Source organism: Bufo gargarizans, chromosome 10 (assembly GCF_014858855.1).
Source record: "Bufo gargarizans isolate SCDJY-AF-19 chromosome 10, ASM1485885v1, whole genome shotgun sequence".
Taxonomy (NCBI): domain Eukaryota; kingdom Metazoa; phylum Chordata; class Amphibia; order Anura; family Bufonidae; genus Bufo; species Bufo gargarizans.
Genome location: NC_058089.1, coordinates 86274149 through 86298290, shown reverse-complemented (window position 1 = coordinate 86298290; position 24142 = coordinate 86274149). Strand labels below are relative to the sequence as shown.

General features: G+C 45.3%; 1 protein-coding gene across 7 annotated transcripts in view; it reads left to right on the top strand.

Annotated features, from left to right (window-relative positions):
• The window catches only part of NFATC3 (nuclear factor of activated T cells 3), a 154907-nt gene that overhangs the window by 114192 nt on the left and 16573 nt on the right, over positions 1 to 24142 (top strand). Inside the window, exon 10 of one of the 7 annotated variants that reach the window (XM_044269854.1) lies at positions 10299 to 10451. The exons of the other annotated variants lie outside the window; for them this stretch is intronic. Coding sequence (XP_044125789.1) covers positions 10299 to 10321 — 23 coding nt within the window. The 3' untranslated portion in view covers positions 10322 to 10451. Of the gene's footprint in view, positions 1 to 10298; positions 10452 to 24142 lie in introns of those variants that run through there. 7 annotated transcript variants of the gene reach the window in all.

The following is a 24142-nucleotide window of genomic DNA, read 5'->3' as shown; positions in this document are numbered from 1 at the left end:
CGGCTTTCGCTGTGCTGCGTCGGAGCTCAGCCCCCGTCCCCATTATAGTCAATGGAGACGGAGCGGCGGTCCGGCAAAACAGCGGAAGGACTGATCCGACAGGGAGACCAGCCTGCCGGATCCGTCCTGCCGCAAGTGTGAAAGTAGCCTAATGGGTTAACAAAGTTTGTAAAATCAGTTTTGAGTAACTTGAGGGGTGTAGTTTCTAAAATGGGGTCATTTATGGGGGTATCCACTATGTAGGCCCCACAAAGTGACTTCAGACCTGAACTGGTCCTTAAAGGAAACCTGTCACCGGGATTTTGCGCATAGAGCTGGGGACATGGGCTGCTAGATGGCCACTAGCACATCTGCAGTACCCAGGTCCCATAGCTCTCTGCGCTTTTATTGTGTTAAAAAAACGTTTTGATTGATATGCAAATTACCTGATATGAGTCCTGTATCCGGAGATGAGTCAAGCGGAAAGGAGCCCAGCACCGCCCCGCGTCCTCCGAATCTCCTCCTTGCTGGCTGACGTCACAGAGCTGGAGCGCCAAAGACGTTTCAAAATGTGTTCAATGTGCTGCCCATTGTGTTGGATTGTCTGAAACTGTTTCCTGGAAAGTGGATTGGTCGTCGTGGGCCAGTTGAATGGCCCCCAAGGTCTCCCGATCTGACCCCCTTAGACTTTTATCTTTGGGGTCATCTGAAGGCAATAGTCTATGCTGTGAAGATACGAGATGTGCAGCACCTGAAACTACGGATACTGGAAGCCTGTGCTAGCATTTCTCCTGCGGTGTTGCGATCAGTGTGTGAAGAGTGGGAGAAGAGGGTTGCATTGACAATCCAACACAATGGGCAGCACATTGAACACATTTTATAAGTGGTCAGAAACTTGTAAATAACTCATGATAGAATAAAGTTACATTAAAACCAAGTACACCATTGTTTTTCTTGTGAAATTCCCAATAAGTTTGGTGTGTCACATGACAATCTTCCTATTGAAAAAACAAAAGATGGATTCAAAATGGCTGACTTCAAAATGGCCGCCATGGTCACCACCCATCTTGAAAAGTTTTCCCCCTCACATAGACTAATGTGCCACAAACAAGAAGTTAATATCGCCAACCATTCCCATTTTATTAAGGTGTATCCATATAAATGGCCTACCCTGTAGAACTTATGAATGAATTGCCAGCAGTTTGCAGTAAAGATACAGATGGGTGTTACCAGTTGGGGTGTGTCCCTACACAATCTGATACCAGCAGCACTGATTGGACAGAGTCAGACGCACTCGCTACTGGTAACACCCAGCAGTACCTTTACCGTAGACTACTGGCAATTTATTTGTAAACTTCTAGAAGGAATAATGGAGGAATGGCCCAAAATAGTCATAAGAATAGATGCTCCAGAATTATTGTTATATGTAGAATGCAAGTAGTTACTAAAGTAGACATGTCAGGAGTGGGCACAGGTCCTGTTTACTGTCCTATATACCCCCAGATATTTCACCTAGGGGGTTTCAGAGCCATCACATTTTGATATTTATTGCCTATAATATAGTATACTTCTAACCAGTATGGTAAAATGCAAAGAATATGGAAAAAGGTTACTTCTGAGTGTGAGCATCAAGGACCGGTCAGATCTGCTTCCCGACCAATGTTGTTAAGGAACTTTGAGAAATGTACAGTATGTGGCAGACATTAACCACTTCAGCCCCGCTAGCTGAAACCCCCTTCATGACCAGAGCACTTTTTACACTTCGGCACTACACTCCTTTCACCGTTTATCGCTCGGTCATGCAACTTACCACCCAAATTAATTTTACCTCCTTTTCTTCTCACTAATAGAGCTTTCATTTGGTGGTATTTTATTGCTGCTGATATTTTTACTTTTTTTGTTATTAATCAAAATGTAACGATTTTTTTGCAAAAAAATGACATTTTTCATTTTCAGCTGTAAAATTTTGCAAAAAAAACGACATCCATATATACATTTTTCGCCAAATTTATTGTTCTACATGTCTTTGATAAAAAAAAAAAAATGTTTGGGCAAAAAAAAAAATGGTTTGGGTAAAAGTTATAGCGTTTACACACTATGGTACAAAAATGTGAATTTCCGCTTTTTGAAGCAGCTCTGACTTTCTGAACACCTGTCATGATTCCTGAGGTTCTACAATGCCCAAACAGTAGAAAAACCCCACAAATGACCCCATTTCGGAAAGTAGACACCCTAAGGTATTCGCTGATGGGCATAGTAAGTTCATAGAACTTTTTATTTTTTGTCGCAAGTTAGCGGAAAATGATGATTTTTAATTTTTATTTATTTTTCCTTACAAAGTCTCATATTCCACTAACTTGTGACAAAAAATTAAAAATTCTAGGAACTCGCCATGCCCCTCATGGAATACCTTGGGGTGTCTTCTTTCCAAAATGGGGTCACTTGTGGCGTAGTTATACTGCCCTGGCAATTTGGGGGCCCAAATGTGTGAGAAGTACTTTGCAATCAAAATCTGTAAAAAATGATCGGTGAAATCCGAAAGGTGCACTTTGGAATGTGGGTCCCTTTGCCCACCTAGGCTGCAAAAAAGTGTCACACATCTGGTATTGCCGTACTCAGGAGAAGTTGGGGAATGTGTTTTGGGGTGTCATTTTACATATAACCATGCTGGGTGAGAGAAATATCTTGGCAAAAGACAACTTTTCCCATTTTTTTTTTATACAAAGTTGGCATTTGACCAAGATCTTTATCTCACCCAGCATGGGTATATGTAAAATGACACCCCAAAACACATTCCCCAGCTTCTCCTGAGTACGGCGATACCACATGTGTCACACTTTTGCGCATCTAGGCTGCAAAAGTGCCCAAATTCCTTTTAGGAGGGCATTTTTAGACATTTGGATCCCAGACTTCTTCTCACGCTTTAGGGCCCCTAAAAAGCCAGGGCAGTATAAATACCCCACACGTGACCCCACTTTGGAAAGAAGACACCCCAAGGTATTCAATGAGGGGCCTGGCAAGTTCATAGAAATGTATTTTTTTGGCATAAGTTAGCGGAAATTGATTTTTTTTTTTTTTTTTTTCTCACAGTCTCACTTTCTGCTAACTTAGGACAAAAATTTAAATCTTTCATGGACTCAATATGCCCCTCAGCGAATACCTTGGGGTGTCTTCTTTCCAAAATGGGGTCAGTTGTGGGGTGTTTGTACTGCCCTGGCATTTGAGGGTCTCCGCAATCATTACATGTATGGCCAGCATTAGGAGTTTTTGCTATTCTCCTTATATTGAGCATACAGGTAATGAGATTTTTTTTTTTCCGTTCAGCCTCTGGGCTGAAAGAAAAAAATGAACGGCACAGATTTCTTCATTCGCATCGATCAATGTGGATGAAAAAAATCTCTGCCAAAAAAAAAAAAGGAGGGGAAAGGCGTCTGCCAGGACATAGGAGCTCCGCCCTACATCCATACCCACTTAGCTCGTATGCCCTGGCAAACCAGATTTCTCCATTCACATCAATCGATGTGGATGAATAAATCATTGCCGGGATTTTTTTTTAATATACAAAGTGTTTGCCAAAGCATAGGAACGCCGCCTCCTCCTCAGCTCGTATGCATCGGCAAACGTATCTGTTACTGCAGAGGAGAAATCTCGTCTTGCAGCGCCGCATACACCGACTTGCGTGTAATCTGACAGCAGCGCAATGCTTCTGTCAGAATGCACATCAGTGCTGCAGCTAGTCGATCGGTTGGTCCACCTGGAAGGTAAAAAAAAAAAAAAAAAAAAAAAAAAAACAGGCCACAACGCAATAATTTTATTAACTTTGGAACAGAATACATAAACTTTAACTTTTTGAACTAAACATTAACCTTTTTGCTTACTGGTGTTTTTTTTTTTTTTACCTTTTATAGAACAAACCTCTCTGTTTGCCAGCACCTCGGGGATTTTAGGGGCTCTACGGGCACATGTTTGCGGTGGCTGCGACAGGGTCACTACTGCTCGTGCCACCGTACCAGCTTCAACTGCCCTTCTGGTGCTCGCCACTTCACCAGGTTGTACGGCAGTGCTGGTACTAGGTCCAGGGAGGGCTGCGCTGCTGGTGTATGCCTCACCACGTAATCCGACAGCACCAGCCCCACTCTGCTGCTCTTGAAGCGGATCCTGCGCAACCTGCGGTCTAGCGACACGGGGCCAGGTACGCCTGGTGCTATCAGGGACCTCAGCCTCCTCGTCCGAACTTTGGGTCAGAGAGCCACTGCTTTCTACAGGTTCGTATTCTGACCCGCTAGATTCGTCAGATGAGGGTTCCCATTCCTCATCCGACTGGGTCAGAAGCCTGTAGGCCTCTTCAGAAGAATACCCCCTGTTAGACATTTGGGCAACTAAATTTAGGGGTATTCCCTGAGACTACCCAAGAAAAAAAAGCAAGCCTGTCTTACAAAGGGGAGGCTAGTGAAGTACCGGAGGCCGCTGCGGTTGATAAAAAATATCAAAACGGATTTTTTTTTTTATCGCCGAAGTGCGTGTAAAGTGAATGTGCAGTGATCAAAAAAAAATAAATTTTTTTGTCACTGCGGTGGGGCGGGCGTGGGCGAACGCACGTGTGGGCGACCGATCACGCCTGATCGGGCAAACACTGCGTTTTGGGTGGAGGGCGAACTAAAGTGACACTAATACAATTATAGATCTGACCGTGATCAGTTTTAATCACTTTCAGATACTATAAAAGTACAAATGCTGATTAGCGATACGCTAATCAGCGAATAACGGACTGCGGTGCGGTGGGCTGGGCGCTAACTGATCGCTAAACTACCTAACCAAGGGGCCTAAACTATACCTAAAACCTAACGGTCAATACCAGTGGGAAAAAAAAAAAGTGACAGTTTACACTGATCACTTTTTTCCTTTTCACTAGTGATTGACAGGGGCAAGAAGGGGTGATCAAAGGGTTAATTGGGTGCTGGGAGGTGATCTGGGGGCTAAGTGTTGTGTTGGTGGGTACTCACAGTGATGTGTGCTCCTCTGCTGGAACCAACCGACCAAAAGAAGGAGCAGAGGAGCACAGCAGCCATATAACCACATCATATTTACTAATATGATGGGTTATCTGGCTGCTGATTCGTTTTTTTGAAAATCAACCTGCCAGCCAATGATCGTGGCTGGCAGGTTGATGCCGAACTTGTTCTTTGAATTTTGCCGGCCCGCGATGCGCATGCGCGGGCCGGCTTCCCCGGAAATCTTGCGTCTCGCGAGAGGACGCATCGGCGCGTCCACCCAGAAGAGCACGACCGCCGAGAAGACGCAATCCTGCGTACGGCGGTCGTGAACAGGTTAAAGGGGTTCTCAGGGATTTAAATATCAATGACTTATCCTCAGGACAGGTAGTCGGTATGAGATAGGCGGCGACTCGACTCCCACCGATCAGCTGTTTGAGGAAGCTGCTGAGCTCATCGACCGCCTCGCAGAGCGAGGCGCCAAGCATAGCGCCATACTTTGTATAGTGGCTGTGCATGGTATTGCAGCTCAGCCCCATTCACTTGAATGGGGCTGAGCTGCACCTAGGCCATGTGACCGATGAACATGACGTCATATCGAGTAGGAAGAGGCCTAAACACGCCGCAGCCTCTCCGTACAGCTGATCGGCGGGAATCTGACTGATGAGGATATGCCACTGATTTTCAATTTAATAATGTTGAGATCAGTGATATGTACATGGAGTGAACACTACATATTTTTAAGTCTTCTAATAGATTTTTGAAGTGTAACATGCACTTATGTTACGCTCGGGCACAATTTGAAGTCCTCCTGATAGAAATGATACTTAGAGGAATTGATTTGTGTGTTGTATTTGACCTTTTTGATATGGCAGTGTAGAGGAGAACAGCTGTACTTGCTTGTACTAATGCTAGTTATATTTAGCAATGTAGGCTTAAGACTGAAAGCTGAACCGCTCTCATTAGCACTCTGTGCGCTAAATATGTTTATTCCATTATATGGCACGTGCTTTGAGGAGCAGTCTATATTTGGCCCCACTGTGTGTGAGAAACAAAAAAAAAATATTTATCAATTTCAAGAAAATGAGTATAATGATTTGTAAAATATTTGTAATTCTGCTTACCTGCTTCCAGACAGTCTGTGCAGTGTGTGCTTAAAGGGGTTGTGCAGGCCATATATATATATATATATATTGATGACCTGTCGTCAGGATGGGTCATCAGTATCAGACCAGCGGGGGTCCAACAACACTGCACCGTTATGGAAAAGCATTCAGAAAGTCTTCAGACCCCTTCACTTTTTTAATGTTTTGTTATGTTGCAGCCTTGTGGTAAAAAATTTTTTTTAGCGTTTTCCTTCATCATTCTGCACTCCGTATCCCATAATGGCAAAGTGAAAACAGATTGTTCAAAATCTTTGCTAATTTATTGGAAAAGAAAAATCTTGCATTAACATAAGTATTGAGAACTTTTACTCAAGACTTAGTTGACACCCCTTTGGCAGCGATTACAGCCTCCAGTCTTCTTGGGTGTGATGCCACAAGGTTTGCACACCTGGATTTGGTGAATGCCATTCTTCTCTGAAGATTCTCTCAAGCTCTGTCTGGTTGGATGGGGACCATCGGTGGCAGTGCTCCAGACTAAAAAAAAATACCTAGTAGCCATTGGCTCCTGAACTGAAATTTTTAGTCGCCAAATCGAAACCGAATCAAAATTTTGGTATTGTGACAACGCTACGCTGATCAGATCAGCGTAGGGTTGTTTTGATACCAAAATTTTGATTTGCTTTCAACACCAAAAAAAGCTGCGTGCATTTTGCATTTTATGAAACGTTTGGCCCATAATAGAACAGTCCTATCCTATTTTTGGGGTGACAAGGTGACTAAAAAATGGCAAATGCTCACCGCATAGGAGATATTTTTTAATAGTTTGGACAATGCTATTTAATGTTTATTTATTGTTTATATATTTTATATGTAAAATTGGGAAAGGGGGGGATTTAAACTTAATATTTTAGGGTACTTTCACACTAGCTTTTGTTTTTTCCGGCGCTGAGTTCCGTCCTAGGGGCTCTATACCAGAAAAGAACTGATCAGGCATATCCCCATGCATTCTGAATGGAGAGTAATCCGTTCAGGATACATCAGGATGTCTTCAGTTCAGTCATTTTGAGCATGCTACAGTTTTATCTCCAGCGAAAAAAAACTGAAGATTTGCCTGAATGCCATTTTTCCCCATAGGAATGTATTAGTGCCAGATCCGGCATTCAAAATACCGGAATGCACCCGCACTAAATCCGGACCCATTCACTTCTATGGGGCTGTGCACATGAGCGGTGATTTTCACGCATCACTTGTGCGTTACATGAAAATCGCAGCATGCTCTATGTTGTGCGTTTTTTCACGCAACGCAGGCCCAATAGAAGTTAATGGGGCTGCGTGAAAATCACAAGCATCCGCAAGCAAGTGCGGATGCGGTGCGATTTTCACGCATGGTTGCTAGGATGAGTCTATTCACTGTATTATTTTCCCTTATAACATGGTTATAAGGGAAAATAATAGCATTCTTTAATACAGAATGCATAGTAGAAGGTCAATATAATAAACATTTATATACACCCCAGTATAATAAACATTGGTGGCGCAGTGCGCCCCCCCCCCCCCAACACCTCAGTATAATAAACATTGGTGGCACAGTGTGCCCCCCCTCAATATAATAAACATTGGTGGCGCAGTGCGCCGCCCCAACACCCCAATATAATAAACATTGGTGGCGCAGTGCGCCCCCCCAATATAATAAACATTGGTGGCGCAGTGCGCCGCCCCAACACCCCAATATAATAAACATTGGTGGCGCAGTGCGCCGCCCCAACACCCCAATATAATAAACATCGGTGGCACCGTGCGTGTTAAATTCTAAGTCGCATTGGCAACCATTTTGGTCGCCATCTGGAGCCCTGTAAAGTCCTGTATATTACACTGCACCCCATGTATAGTCCTGTATATTATACTGCCCCTCATGTATAGTCCTGTATATTACACTGCACCCCCTGTATAGTCCTCTATATTACACTGCACCCCCTGTATAGTCCTGTATATTACACTGCACCCCCTGTATAGTCCTGTATATTACACTGCACCCCCTGTATAGTCCTTTATATTACACTGCACCCCCTGTATAGTCCTTTATATTACACTGCACCCCCTGTATAGTCCTTTATATTACACTGCACCCCATGTATAGTGCTGTATATTATACTGCACATCATGTATAGTCCTGTATATTATACTGCCCCTCATGTATAGTCCTGTATATTATACTGCACCCCCTGTATAGTCCTGTATATTACACTGCACCCCCTGTATAGTCCTGTATATTACACTGCACCCCCTGTATAGTCCTTTATATTACACTGCACCCCCTGTATAGTCCTTTATATTACACTGCACCCCCTGTTTAGTCCTTTATATTACACTGCACCCCATGTATAGTGCTGTATATTATACTGCACATCATGTATAGTCCTGTATATTACACTGCACCCCCTGTATAGTACTGTATATTACTGCACCCCCTGTATAGTACTGTATATTACACTGCACCCCCTGTATAGTCCTCTATATTACACTGCACCCCCTGTATAGTCCTGTATATTACACTGCACCCCCTGTATAGTCCTGTATATTACACTGCACCCCCTGTATAGTCCTTTATATTACACTGCACCCCCTGTATAGTCCTTTATATTACACTGCACCCCCTGTATAGTCCTTTATATTACACTGCACCCCATGTATAGTGCTGTATATTATACTGCACATCATGTATAGTCCTGTATATTATACTGCCCCTCATGTATAGTCCTGTATATTATACTGCACCCCCTGTATAGTCCTGTATATTACACTGCACCCCCTGTATAGTCCTGTATATTACACTGCACCCCCTGTATAGTCCTTTATATTACACTGCACCCCCTGTATAGTCCTTTATATTACACTGCACCCCCTGTTTAGTCCTTTATATTACACTGCACCCCATGTATAGTGCTGTATATTATACTGCACATCATGTATAGTCCTGTATATTACACTGCACCCCCTGTATAGTACTGTATATTACTGCACCCCCTGTATAGTACTGTATATTACACTGCACCCCCTGTATAGTCCTGTATATTACACTGCCCCTCATGTATAGTTCTGTGTTTTATACAACAATCCAGTGTAAAGTATCAGAAATATCTTTAAAATGTTGTTTTATTGCAAAAATGTTACATTATAGATAAATATCTGCAGGCACTCCAATAATCTCATACACAAGGTATCACTCCCATCATCTCATACACAAGGTATCGCTTCCATAATCTGAAATGCAATTTATCACTACAAGAACATGTATGTGATGTTACAAAAATTGTCCCTAGAACACTCCTAGGGGCCAAGTGTGAGCCCATTACGTTCAAAATGGCCGCTATCATGCTAAGGCACTTCTTGTGATGTCATCATTAGAATGCCACCGTCATGCTTGTCTGCCCCCCTTGCTATGCCGTGACCCTTTCACTTGTGATGTCATAAATGGGAATCATGACATAACAATCAGGGGGTGTGGTCTAATCCCATAAATCAGGGTCGCGCCCTGACATCAGTGTCAGTTTCTCTAGCTGGCTGTCACCATGGGGAAGTCAAGGAAAAGGAGGAGGTTGACTGTACCTGTGGTGAATGCAGTAGAGAGCATGGATATCGGCCCACGGCAGTATCCTGATGATGAAGACATGAAGTCTGTCCACGAGGATGAGAAGATGGATGTTGGCCCTCGCCAATATCCCGACGATATAGAGATGAAAGACCTTCAGGGGGCCACCACCACCATCAGGGCCTTAATCCCCCGGAAGAGAAAGCGGCCATCATGCATAATCTGCCGCCGGCTATAAGATCTGCCGCTAGGCCCCTTTAATAACATCTGCCCCTCAGCCAAATACCATCTGCTGCCTGGGGCCATTACCATCTGCCCCTCGGCCCCTTTAATAACATCTGCCTCTCAGCCAAATACCATCTGCCGCCTGGGGCCATTTACCATCTGCGGCTTGGGGCCATTTACCATCTGCCGCCTGGGCCCATTTACTATCTGCGGCTTTGGGCCCATTTACCATCTATCCCTTGGGGCCCATTTACCATCTATATGGATGGTTTTTACCATCCAAACCCTCTGAAATTCCCTTGAAGATGAGCGATGCACCACCAGGTTCGGTAAGTTTGTCCGCTTCCCTCCGTCTTCTCCTTGTGTATTTGTAAACAGTTTTTCTTATGTGGATATTTGCTCTTCTAGGATCCGACTACAAAACAACATGAGGAACCGCCCCTGAAATTCTGCCAGAAGTGCGACCACTGACCTCCTCTCTACAAGTTAGCCGACCTGAATCCAGCCAATCCTGAAGATGGAGCCACTGCCTCCTTAAAGATCCAAAGCTGCAAAAAATGCACTGAAAACCCAAAATGTTTCATAATAAACAGTTCTTTTTTGAAAGAAAAAAAAATTGTGTTTTAATTCTCTTACTTATCAATTTTCACAAATTCTAATCAGCCCTTATTTTCTATGGGTAGAGCTAGAGCCTGAAGGGGCGAGTTACCAATTTTCAAAAGTGTATTATTTAGTCACACATTTTTGCATAAAATCTGTGTGTACCAAAAAATCCTCCTCCGTTAATACAGTAATATATTTCCCTTAACAGTATGTTCCTAAAGTGTAGCCCATTACATTCAAGATGGCCGCTGTCATGCTGAGGCACTTTTTGTGATGTCATTATTAGAATCCTGGCACGAAAACGCTTCTTGTTTCCATAGAAACACTATTTGTAAAGTCATGGGCCACAGAGTCTGAGTGTGTCATAATCAGTGGCCTGACTGAAGGGCATAGCTAGGGGTTCAGCATCTGTCACCTGAGTGGCCCCCAATCCATGTAATGCCACACCATGCCTACTAGTAATACAGCTAAATAGTGACTGAATATTGCCACCGTACTGGTACTAAACAAACCACTATAGGAGATCAGTATTACCCCCATACATAATAATAACAGAGTCACATAATGGTTGAGGCTGAAAAAAGACCTCTGTCCATCCAGTTCATGCTGTTATCCTGTAAGTTGATCCAGAGGAACGCAAAAAAAAAACATGAGGTAGAAGCCAATTTTCCCCACTTTAGGGGAATAAAAAAATGCCTTCCCGACTCCAATCAGGCAACTCCCTGGATCAACGACCCCTCTCTAGTAGCTATAGCCTGTAATATTATTACACTCCAGAAATACATCCAGGCCCCTCTTGAACTCTTTTATTGTACTCACCATCACCACCTCCTCAGGCAGAGAGTTCCATAGTCTCACTGCTCTTACCGTAAAGAATCCTCTTCTCTGTGTACAAACCTTTCCGCTAGCACAGTGATGGTGAACCTTTTAGAGACCGATTGCCCAAACTGAAACCCAAAACCCACTTATTTATTGCAAAGTGCCAACACGACAATTTAACCGGAATACTGAGGTTTTTCATTTAGAAAAAACAACTCAACCATTAACATGGGCCGGACTGGGACTTAAAAGCAGGGCTGGCACACAAACTTCACCAGCCCACAAACATAAAATGGCTGCACAGCGATTTGGGACACAACGATGACCTATGTTTTATACTGCCCCGTGTATGGATTCCATATACAGGGCAGTATATTCCATAGGTCATAGTCACCTTACATACATCCTCCATATACAGGGCAGTATAATACATAGGTTAGTCTCCTTGCATACATCCTCCATATACAGGGCAGTATAATACATAGGTCATAGTCTCCTTACATCCTCCATATACAGGGCAGTATAATACATAGATCATAGTCTCCTTACATACATCCTTCATATACAGGGCAGTATAATACATAGGTCATACAGTGCGCCAGACTAAAAAAAATACCCAGTAGCCATTGGCTCCTGAACTGAAATTTTTAGCCGCCAAATCAAATTTTTTGTCTCCAAATCAAAACCAGATCGGTGTAGGGTTGTTTTGATACCAAAATTTAGATTTTGCTTTCAGCACCAAAAAAAGCTGCGTGCATTTCGCATTTTATGAAACGTTCGGCCCATAATAGAACAGTCCTATCCTATTTTTGGGGTGACAAGGTGACTAAAAAATGGCAAATGCTCACCGCATAGGAGATATTTTTTAATAATTTAATAGTTTGGACAGCGCTATTTAATGTTTATTATTAATATATTTTATATGTAGAATTGGGGGGGATTTAAATTTAATATTTTAGGGTACTTTCACACTAGTTTTAGAAAAAAGTATTTAATCGTGCTTACTAAAAATGATACCTTTATTATTCAAACGGGTAATGGAGCAAAAACAGTTTGCTCAGGTGATGTCCTAAGTATGGTAGATATACTGAACAAGAACGCCTATTATAGATAGGATAAATTCTTAAATGGGGTCAATAGAGTGCTGACTAGGAAAGATGGGGGTAATGGGTAAATGGATGGGAAAGAATCTTTCCCTAGATGATCCTCAAGCTCTAGAGTCCTGTGCACAGGGATGTCCCCTGATGGTGGAGACACCCTGCCCCCGTACCCAAGTCTCTCTATTGCCCTAATAAAGCCCTACTCATAGACCTGGATTGGAAATAAATAAATCCAGGGGGAAAAAAAAAACACACACACATATAGATGAAAAATATGTATAAACAAAATAACAACCCCAACGCGTTTCAGATGCATATAGCATATTTTTCATCTATATGTGTGTTGTTGTTTTTTTTTGTTGTTGTTTTTTTTTCCCCCCTGGATTTATTTATTTCCAATCCAGGTCTATAAATAGGGTGTCTCCACCATCAGTGGACATCCCTGTGCACAGGACTCTAGATCTTGAGGATCATCTAGGGAAAAATTCTTTCCCACCTATTTACCCATTACCCCCATCTTTCCTAGTCGGCACTCTATTGACCCCATTTAAGAATTTATCCTATCTATAATAGGCGTTCTTGTTGAGTATATCTACCATACTTAGGACATCACCTGAGCAAACTGTTTTTGCTCCATTACCCGTTTGAATAATAAAGGTATTGTTTTTAGTAAGCACGTTTAAATTCTACTTTTTTCTAAAACTAACTGTGGTACGTGTAGTCTATCCTTAAATATTTTCTTCTGTCTGTTCTCAACTTAGGGCTCTTTCACACTTGCGTTGTTCTTTTCCGGCATATAGTTCCGTCGTCGGGGCTCTATGCCGGAAAAATCCTGATCAGGATTATCCCAATGCATTCTGAATGGAGAGAAATCCGTTCATGATGCATCAGGATGTCTTCAGTTCAGGACCGGAACGTTTTTTGGCCGGAGAAAATACTGCAGCATGCTGCGCTCTTTGCTCCAGCCAAAAATCCTTAACACTTGCTGCAAGGCCGGATCCGGAATTAATGCCCATTGAAAGGCACTCATTTCGGATCCGGCCTTAAGCTAAACGTTGTTTCGGCGCATTGCCGGATCAGACGTTTAGCTTTTTCTGAATGGTTACCATGGCTGCCAGGACGCTAAAGTCCTGTTTGCCATGGTAAAGTGTAGTGGGGAGCAGGGGAGCAGTATACTTACCGTCTGTGCGGCTCCCGGGGCGCTTCAGAGTGACGTCAGGGCGCCCCACGCGCATGGATGACGTCATCCATGCGCATGGGGCGCTCTGACGTCATTCTGGAGCGCCCCGGGAGCCGCACGGACGGTAAGTATACTGCTCCCCCGCTCCCCACTACTACTATGGCAACCAGGACTTTAATAGCGTCCTGGCTGCCATAGTAACACTGAACGGATCCGTCTTCAAATGCTTTCAGTTCACTTGCGTTTTTCCAGATCCGGCTTGTAATTCCGGCATATGGAGTACACGACGGATCCGGACAACGCAAGTGTGAAAGAGCCCTTACTTTCACACTAGCTTTTTTTATTTTCCGGCATAGAGTTCCATCCTAGGGGCTCTATACCAGAAAAGAACTGATCAGGCATATCCCCATGCATTCTGAATGGAGAGCAATCCGTTCAGGATACATCAGGATGTCTTCAGTTCAGTCATTTTGACTGATCAGGCAAAAGATAAAACCGGAGCATGCTACAGTTTTATCTCCGGCGAAAAAAAACCAGAAGATTTGCCTGAATGCCGGATCCGGCATTTTTCCCCATAGGAATGTATTAGTGCCAGATCCGGCATTCAAAATACCGGAATGCGCCCGCACTAAATCCGGACCCATTCACTTCTATGGGGCTGTGCACATGAGCGGTGATTTTCACGCATCACTTGTGCGTTACGTGAAAATCGCAGCATGCTGTATGTTGTGCGTTTTTTCACGCAACGCAGGCCCCATAGACGTTAATGGGGCTGCGTGAAAATCGCAAGCATCGGCAAGCAAGTGTGGATGCGGTGCTATTTTCACGCATGGTTGCTAGGATGAAAGTCTATTCACTGTACTATTTTCCTTTTATAACATGGTTATAATAGCATTAACATATAGCATATAATAGAAAATAATAGCATTCTTTAATACAGAATACATAGTAGAAGGTCAATATAATAGTAGAAGGTCAATATAGAAAATAAAGAAGAAAATAATAGCATTCTTTAATACAGAATGCATAGTAGAAGGTCAATATAATAGTAGAAGGTCAATATAATAAACATTATATACACAATATACCCAATATAATAAACATTGGTGGCGCAGTGCGCCCCCCCCCCCCCAACACCCCAGTATAATAAACATTGGTGGCACAGTGCGCCCCCCCCAACACCCCAGTATAATAAACATTGGTGGTGCAGTGTGCCCCCCCCCCCTCAATATAATAAATATTGGTGGCGCAGTGGGCAGTGCCAACGAGGGTTAAAAAAAAAATATATATATATATATATATATATATATATATATATATATATATTAACTCACCTCCTCCAATTGATCGTCTCCTGTTCTTTCTTCAGGACCTGTCAAAGGACCTGTGGTGACATCACTGTGCTCATCACATGATCCATCACTATGGTAATGGTCCATGTGATGAGCTCAGTGACGTCACCACAGGTCCTGAAGAAAGAACAGGAGACCGGCAGCTACGCGATCAATTGGAGGAGGTGAGTTAATTTTATTTTTATTTTTTTAACCCTCATTAGCACTTCCCACTGTGCCACCAACGTTTCTTATACTGGGGGGGGCGCACTGTGCCACCAACGTTTCTTATACTTGGGGGGGCGCACTGTGCCACCAACGTTTCTTATACTGGGGGGGGGCGCACTGTGCCACCAACGTTTCTTATACTGGGGGGGGGGGGGGCGCACTGCGGACCTGTTAATACAAATACAGGAGGCGGGTGCCGGAATCAAATAGTCGGCACCCGACCTCTGACAGGGAGCTGTGATCAGCGGCAGTTAACCCCTCAGGTACCACACCTGAAGGGTTAACTCAACTGCCGCTGATCGCAGCTCCCTGTCAGAGGTCGGGTGCCGGCTATTTGATTCCGGCACCTGCCTCCTGTATTTGTATTAACAGGTCAGTTGTCTTCATTGGTGGCGAAGTGGCCACAGCCCCTCCCCTCCTCCTCCTGTCTCTCTTCTTATTGGCGGAGGCGGTGGCAGCAGCACATGGGGGAGGGAGACTCCGCCACTGCGCTGCTGAGAAGAACATCGGCGGTGGGGCAGAGAACTATCAGCTCCTGTTGCCCGCCGCTGTATTCAACGGCAGAGCTGCAGCGGCGGGTATAGTCGCAAATGGTGACAAGACTAAAAAGTCTTGTCGCCATTTGTAAAGTCTAAGTCGCATAATGGTCGCCATCTGGAGCCCTGGGTGGACAGACATTTTCAGATCTATCCAGATATGTTCGATAAATGTTCTGGCTGGGCCACTCAAGGACATTCACAGAGTTGTCACTCCTGTGTTTTCTTGGCTGTGTGCTTGAGGTCACTGCCTTGTTGGAAGGTAACCTTCGGCACACTCTAAGGTCCACAGCACTCTGGACCAGGTTTTCATTAAGAATATCTGTGTACTTTGCTCCATTTAGCGTTCCCTCAACCCTGGCCATGTTCTCTGTCCCAGCCACTGAAAAACACCCCCACAGCATAATGCTGCCACCACCATGCTTTACTGTAGGGATTGTATTGGGCAAGTGATGAGCAGTGCCTGGTTTCTCCACACATGACGCTTAGAATTGGGGACAAAAAGTTTGTCTTGGTTTCATCAGACGAGAGAATCTTGTTTATCACTGTCCGAGAGTTCTTATGGTGTTCATTGTAAACTCCAGGTGGGCTTTCGTATGTTTCTTACTGAGGGGAGGCTTCTTTCTGGCCCTTATCCCCAAATATTTATTTTGGTGGGGCGGCCAACTCTAGGAAGAGTGCTGTTTGTTCCAAACTGCTTCCATTTAAGAATTATGGAGGCCACTTGGGAACTTTCAGTTGAGTAGAAAAAAACTTGTACCCTTCCCCAGATCTGTGCCCTCACACAATCCTGTCTCTGAGCTCTACAGGCAGTTCTTTGCTTCTGATGGCTTGGTTTTTGCCCTGATATGCATTGTCTGCTGTGACACCAGTGAGTCTTTCATGTACTGATAACTGAAATTGACCACATATAGACTCCAGTCAAGATGTAGAAGCATCTCAAAGATAATAAAGGTAAATGGGAGGCTTGGAGAGCTAAAGCATCATAGCAAAAATGTTTTTTATGATGGGGTAGAAAATTATTTACATGAGTGGATGGGGGGCTTATTGCCTTCAAAGACTCTTGTACAAAAAAAAAAGGGAAATGCAGGGAGTAAATGGCTCGGTTTTGAACTGGTTAAACTGTGTGACTTTTGAGAGAATAACTTTTTTTATTAGTTCTGTATCTATTGATTTATTAATATCAACAGGGTTCCATTAAATATCAGAATGATGTTAATAATTTTCGAATAAATTTTTGGAAATGGCATATTTAATAAGAAAACCCTCTGTGTTGCAGCAGTATCCGCGGTGACTGACAAATTCAAAATTAAGCGTTCTTTACATTTATTTTGGACTCCAAACTATACAACTCTGTTATACCTTCCCATCCACAACGGCTTCTTTTAAGCCCAGTAGTATTGCACCATCAGGCAAAATATAAATATATGGCTTAAAGGGAAACTGTCATCAACGTTATGTTGACCTCACTGATGGCAGCATAAATTAGTGACAGTTATGCTGATGTCAGCGGGGTGTCACTCAGGAGCTAAAAGTAAGTGGTTGCTGAGAACCTGCATCATAATCATTGCAGCCCAGGCTTTGAAAAGAGTCAAATCTACCTGAGAAGAGTCCTGGTTATTCTTAATCTCCTGCTCTCCGGCCCATCTGCTGATGATTGGCAGTTCTCTCCTAGAGAGAAAGGGAGAAAACTAGGTAGAAGCCGGTCAGTCATCAGCAGGTGGGCGGGAGAGCAGGAATTCATGAATAACCAGGACTCTTCTCAGGAGGCCGGGACTCTCTTCCAGGCCCAGTCTGTGATGTTGGTTCTCGGCAACCACTTACTTTTTACTTATAAATGAGACGGCTGAAATCAACTCACCTGTTTCTACTTTATTCTGCCATTAGTATGGACAGCATAAAGGTGATGACAGGTTCCCTTTAAAGGGAATCTGTCCTCTCCGAAACACCCTTCTAAACTAGAGTAAGCAGTGTATAGTGTAAGTGATGCTGAGCCTGGTCATGTAATGTTAATCTTCATACTCACTTGTATTCCGACAATGTTCCCACAAACCAGCAGTTAAAGGGGTTTTCCACTTTTTCTATTGATAGCTGTAGGATAGGTCATCAATATCATATCTGCTGGGGTCCAACTCCCGACACCCTCGCCGATCAACAGTTTGAAGAGAAAGCAATGCTCCTACAAGCTCTGCCTCCCTGCTCGGTTTACCTGCTAGCCACAGTAATTACAGTGGTGGGCAGTGTAATTACAAGTATGACGCCCCATTCACTTCTATGGGAATTCTTTGTCTGTTCAAGTGAATGGAAGGAACCGTCCCAAAGAAGTGAATCAGGACGCCACTGCAAACGCTGCAGTGAGCAGGTAAACGGAGCAGAAACATTGTTCGTACAAGGGCTGCTTTCTCTTCAAACAGCTGATCAGCGGGGGTGACGGGAGTCGGACCCCCACCAATCTGATATGGATGACCTCTCCTGAGGATAGGTCATCAATAGTAAACAGCAGACGACCCTTTTAACCTCTTAAGGACACAGGGCATACAGATACGCCCTGATGTCCTGGTACTTAAGGACACAGGGCATACCTGTACACCCTGTGTAGTTCCAATCACCGCCGCGCGGTGGGCAGTGATCAGAACTGGGTGCCTGCTGAAATCAATTAGCAGGCACCCTGGGGGCGTCTGATCGAAACTTCAACTTTTTTTGTGTGTGTGTGTGTGTTTAAACCCTTCCCCCCCTCTCTTTTTGATGTGGTGGTGGGCTGGGGGAAGGGGTTCGGGCGGTGCTGGGGGAGGCGATTGCTGACACTATGCTTGAAACGGCTGACATCATCACACAGATGTCAGTCGTTTAACCCCTTCCATGCCGTGGTCCGTAGGGACCGCTGTATGGAAGAGGTTAACAGGGAGGGAGCTCCCTCCCTCTCCCATTGCGGGCTGCTGTGCCTTTTCAGCCCCTGATTCTTAACTGGATCACAGATTCCCTCCCCATCAGCCGGTGCTCTGTTGTGGCAGCGATTGATGGTTACCATGGCAACCGGATTCCTTCACAGGCTTCCGGCTGTCCATTGTGCTGATCAGACTAAGTGTAAAGTGAAAATACAGTACACTATATAGAGTACTGTACTGTATTATACAGACATCAAACCCACTGGATCTTCAAGAACCAAGTGGGTCTGGGTCCAAAAAAAGTAAAAATAAAAAAAAAACACTTATCACAATTTAAAAAATATTCCCTACACATGTTTGATATCACCGCGTCCATAACGACTTGATCTATAAAACGGTCATGTAACTTTCCCCGCACGGTGAACGCCATAAAAAAAAAAAAAAAAAAACTAAGATGAAATAGAAATTATGCCCACCTTACTTTCCAAAAAAAGGTAATAAAAGTGATCAAAAAAGTCGTATGTAGGCCAAAATAGTACCAATCAAACTATCACCTTATCCTGAGTCCCTACATGAGACAATGCTCCCCCCCCCCCCCCAAAAAAAAAACTCATGCTTTTTTATGTTAAACATAAAAAAATAGACATTAGGTATCGCTGGGTCCGTAAGAACCTGCTCTATAAAAATACCACATGACCTAAACCATGAGATGAACACCGTAAAAAAAAATTAAAAAACAGTGTCACCTTAAATCACAAAAAGTATAATAGCAAGCGATCAAAAAGTCGTATGACCCCCCAAAATAGTACCAATCTAACAGTCCTCTCATCCCACAAAAATGATACCCTACCTAAGACAATCGCCCAAAAACTGAAAAAACTATGACTCTCAGACTATGGAGACACTAAACCATGATTTTATTTTATTTAATTTTTGTTTCAAAAATAATATTGTGTAAAACAAGACAAAAAAAAAGTATACATATTAGATATCGCCACGTCCGTAACGACCGGCTCTATAAAAATATCATATGACATAACCCCTCAGGTGAACACTGTCAAAAAAATAAAATAAAAACTGTTAAAAAATAAATAAAAATGTGTGTTGTCTCCTTACGTCACTAAAAGTGCAACACCAAGCGATTAAAAAGACGTATGCCCCCCACAATGGTGCCAATTTAACCGTCACCTTGTCCCGTAAAAAATGATACCCTACATAAGACAATCGCCCCAAAAAAAAATATATGGCTCTCAGACTATGGAGACACTAAAACATGATTTTTTTATTTTTATTTTTTTTTAAATGATATTGTGTAAAACCTAAATTAAGTAATAAAAAATAAAAACTGTGCCAAAACAGCATTTTTTTTGGGCAAATTTTCCATTTTTATAAAAAAAATTCCCGTAACAAAGCAAGGGTTAACAGCCAAACAAAACTCAATATTTATTGCCCTGATTCTGTAGTTTACAGAAATGCCCCATATGTGGTTGTAAACCGCTGTACTGGCACACGGCAGGGCGCAGAAGGAAAGGAATGCCATATGGTTTTTGAAAGGCAGTTTTTCCTGGACTGGTTTTTTGACACAATGTCCCATTTGAAGACCCCCTGATGCACCTCTACAGGGAGTGCAGAATTATTAGGCAAATGAGTATTTTGACCACATCATCCTCTTTATGCATGTTGTCTTACTCCAAGCTGTATAGGCTCGAAAGCCTACTACCAATTAAGCATATTAGGTGATGTGCATCTCTGTAATGAGAAGGGGTGTGGTCTAATGACATCAACACCCTATATCAGGTGTGCATAATTATTAGGCAACTTCCTTTCCTTTGGCAAAATGGGTCAAAAGAAGGACTTGACAGGCTCAGAAAAGTCAAAAATAGTGAGATATCTTGCAGAGGGATGCAGCACTCTTAAAATTGCAAAGCTTCTGAAGCGTGATCATCGAACAATCAAGCTTTTCATTCAAAATAGTCAACAGGGTCGCAAGAAGCGTGTGGAAAAACCAAGGCGCAAAATAACTGCCCATGAACTGAGAAAAGTCAAGCGTGCAGCTGCCAAGATGCCACTTGCCACCAGTTTGGCCATATTTCAGAGCTGCAACATCACTGGAGTGCCCAAAAGCACAAGGTGTGCAATACTCAGAGACATGGCCAAGGTAAGAAAGTCTGAAAAACGACCACCACTGAACAAGACACACAAACTGAAACGTCAAGACTGGGCCAAGAAATATCTCAAGACTGATTTTTCTAAGGTTTTATGGACTGATGAAATGAGAGTGAGTCTTGATGGGCCAGATGGATGGGCCCGTGGCTGGATTGGTAAAGGGCAGAGAGCTCCAGTCCGACTCAGACGCCAGCAAGGTGGAGGTGGAGTACTGGTTTGGGCTGGTATCATCAAAGATGAGCTTGTGGGGCCTTTTCGGGTTGAGGATGGAGTCAAGCTCAACTCCCAGTCCTACTGCCAGTTTCTGGAAGACACCTTTTTCAAGCAGTGGTACAGGAAGAAGTCTGCATCCTTCAAGAAAAACATGATTTCTCGTGCTTTTTTCCATTGGGGGACACAGACCATGGGTATAGCTTAGAGGTATTAGTAGGAGGGACACTATGCAAATGAAAGAGCTCCTCCTCCTCGGGCTATACCCCCAGACTCCACCAGGAGGAACTCAGTCTTTGCTTAGTGTCTGGTGAAGGAGGTTGACACTCTCTGATTCTACTCCTTTTTGTTATTTTTATTCTAGATGGGGACACAGGTCGGCATGGCGCCTTCCTGGTCCCCCGTGGAGTGCCCGCCGCCGTCTTTGGGACGTTGCCTGGCTGCCTCCATTTCCCCCCAAGAAGATAAGTGGATCCGGGCTCGACCTGTTAGCTCCGGCATCCCACCAGCTGCTGGGACGCCTGCTGCCTACCCTCCTCCAGAGCACTGTTCTCCTGGATTGGAGTCAGAAGTCTGAAGAGGCGCATCCCTGCTGGTCTGGACATCGAGGGAGCATGCTGAGCAGATAAGTGTTGCACAATCCCTCCCCCTCCCTCTGTGTCTATTTGTCTGTGGCTGCCTGGGTGAGCTTGAAGAAGGATCCTGATGGGGCACTTTCTTCATTTTGGCACTGGAGTACTGGCATCTCTTCCCCTTAAACTGTGGGCTTCAGCGCTTCTCTCGTCGGGCCTTGGCTGCTGCGCTCCCTCAGCGCCCGCCGGCAGGCCGCTCCTCCACGTGGTGCGCTTATTTTCGCGCATATTTTCGCGCTCGCGCATATTTTCGCGCTCGCGCAAATTTTCGCGCTCGCGCAAATTTTCTCGCGCGCGCGCTTATTTTTCGTGCGCGCGCTTATTTTCGCGCGCTTTTTTCACGCCATAATGACGCGTTAGGGGAGGCGGAGCCTCGGCATGCCGCTCTGACTCTCCTTACACCGGAGACTCTGTTTGCTCATGGCCGTGCAGCTCCTCATCACTCTACTCCGTTTTGTGCCAGGCAAGCTGGTAGCTCAGTGGTACTGCTGCTGTTGCCCCATGTCCAGGCTTTCTGAGTTCAAAGCCCCTTTCAGCCTTCAAAAATTGTTTATATTATTCTAGATGGGGACACAGGTCGGCATGGCGCCTTCCTGGTCCCCCGTGGAATGCCCGCTGCCGTCCTTGGACGCTGCCTGGCTGCCTCCATTGCCCCCCAAAGAAGACAAGTGGATCCGGGCTCGACCTGCAGCTCCGGTATCCCACCAGCTACTGGGTCTCCTGCTGCCACCCTCCACCAGAACACTGCACTCCTGGACAAGGAGTCAGACGCCTGAAGAGGTGCATCCCTGCTGGTCCTGGAGTCGAGGGAGAAGTTCTGCAGGAGCAGATAAGTATTACCTGCATCCCTGCCTTACCCCCCTCCTCCACCCCTCCTCCACGTCCCTGGGGGCCTGCGGTCCCCGCTTGGGCATCTGCCATGTCCAGCGCGGCCGCTAAATTGGTCTTAGTCACCAAGGCAACCATGTCCTTTAATCCTGTGGCGCTAACGACTCCATCTCTCTCAGTGGTCCCCACAGTGGGTGACTGACTACGAAGAGGCAGCGTGAGCGGCAGCATCCCACCTCGGATGTCTCTGTCTCTCCACCCCCCTCACCTCGCCGGTGGCGCTTGCGGACTGCTCTTCCCCCTCCCTAGGGAGAGTACTCCGAAGGAGAATTATCCGGCTCGGACGAGCCACGTCCTTTTTGGACTATAGGGCATTTTCAAATCCTGTGACGCCAACCACCTCTCTAAGTGTTTTTCCACAGAAGACGCCCGAATACTAACAGGGAGCGTGAGCAGCAGCATCCCTCCTCGGATGGCTCTGGCTCTCCCCCCCCCCCCCCCCCCCCCTCGTCTAGAGGCGCGTTCGGGCGACTCTCCCCTCCCTTAGGGAGCGCAAGTCTGAAGGAGAATTTCCGGCTCTGATTAGGTCATGGAGCGGGACCCCTCGCCTAAGCTCTCCACCAGGGTGGCTGACTTAGTGGTGACTGTCCGAGACACCTTTATTCTCCAAGGGGATTCTCCTCCTTCCACTGGTCAGGAGTTCCCCCTTTTTCCGTCCAGGCAGTCGGAGACTACCATGTTCCCGGTCCATGAGGGATTTTTCCGCGGTCATGTCCAGGGCCTGGGGTGGTCTTAATAAGGTTCTCGACCACCCAGCGCATGAATATACTTTCCTTTCCCTGCTGACGGCGAGGAGAGGTGTCTCCTCCCCCTAAGGTGGATCCTCCGGTGGCCGGATTAGCCAATTATGTGGCCCTTCCTGTCTTAGTCAGTTCCTCTTTCCAGGATGCTGTAGACAGACGCATAGACTCTCTTCCAGGTCCTTTTTTCGCTGGCAGCGCGTCCCTGTGACCTACCTTTCACTCAGCAGGGGTAGCCAGTGCTCTCTCGGTGTGGTTACAACACCACCACCAGGAACTGGCGGTACGAGATGCGGCTACTAACACACTGGAGTTGGTTCTCCAGATGTCTCAGGCTTCTAACATTCTTTGCGAAGCTTCTAGGGACATTGTTTCCCTCTTTGCCCGCAGGTTGGCCATCTCTGTCACTCAGCGCGAAGAGATCTGATTGAAGGTGTGGGACGCTGACGCCTCCACCAAGCGTTCCCTTGCTAATCTCCCCTTTGGGGTTTCCAGGCCTTGTGGGGATCAGCTGGACGAGTTCGTCTCTGCATGCCTTTTGCCGTTTCTCATCTGGTAGGCCGTCGCCTGCTTCCTCCGCCGGGGGTCTCAGGTCGCCCGCAAAGAGGCCTTCCTTTGCACCAGCCTTCCCGGCACTAGAGGGCCCAGTCAGCCCGCCCTGCTGCTCCTAGGCCTATCACATGTCCCGATTGCGGAATCCCACCATCGATTCCTGCGCTTCGCCATTATGGGTCGACACTGTCAGTTTGTCGCCCTTCCTTCGGGTTGGCGACCACCCCGCGGGTCCTTGCCACGGTCCTGGACCGCTCATGGCGCTTCTTCGTACCAGGGGCATTCCTTTGCTGCCCTGTCGGGACGATATCCGGATAGAGGCCCCCCTCTCTACCGCAGACCACGGACAGCGTCTCGCATTCTCCTGGGCGATCGCCGCCAC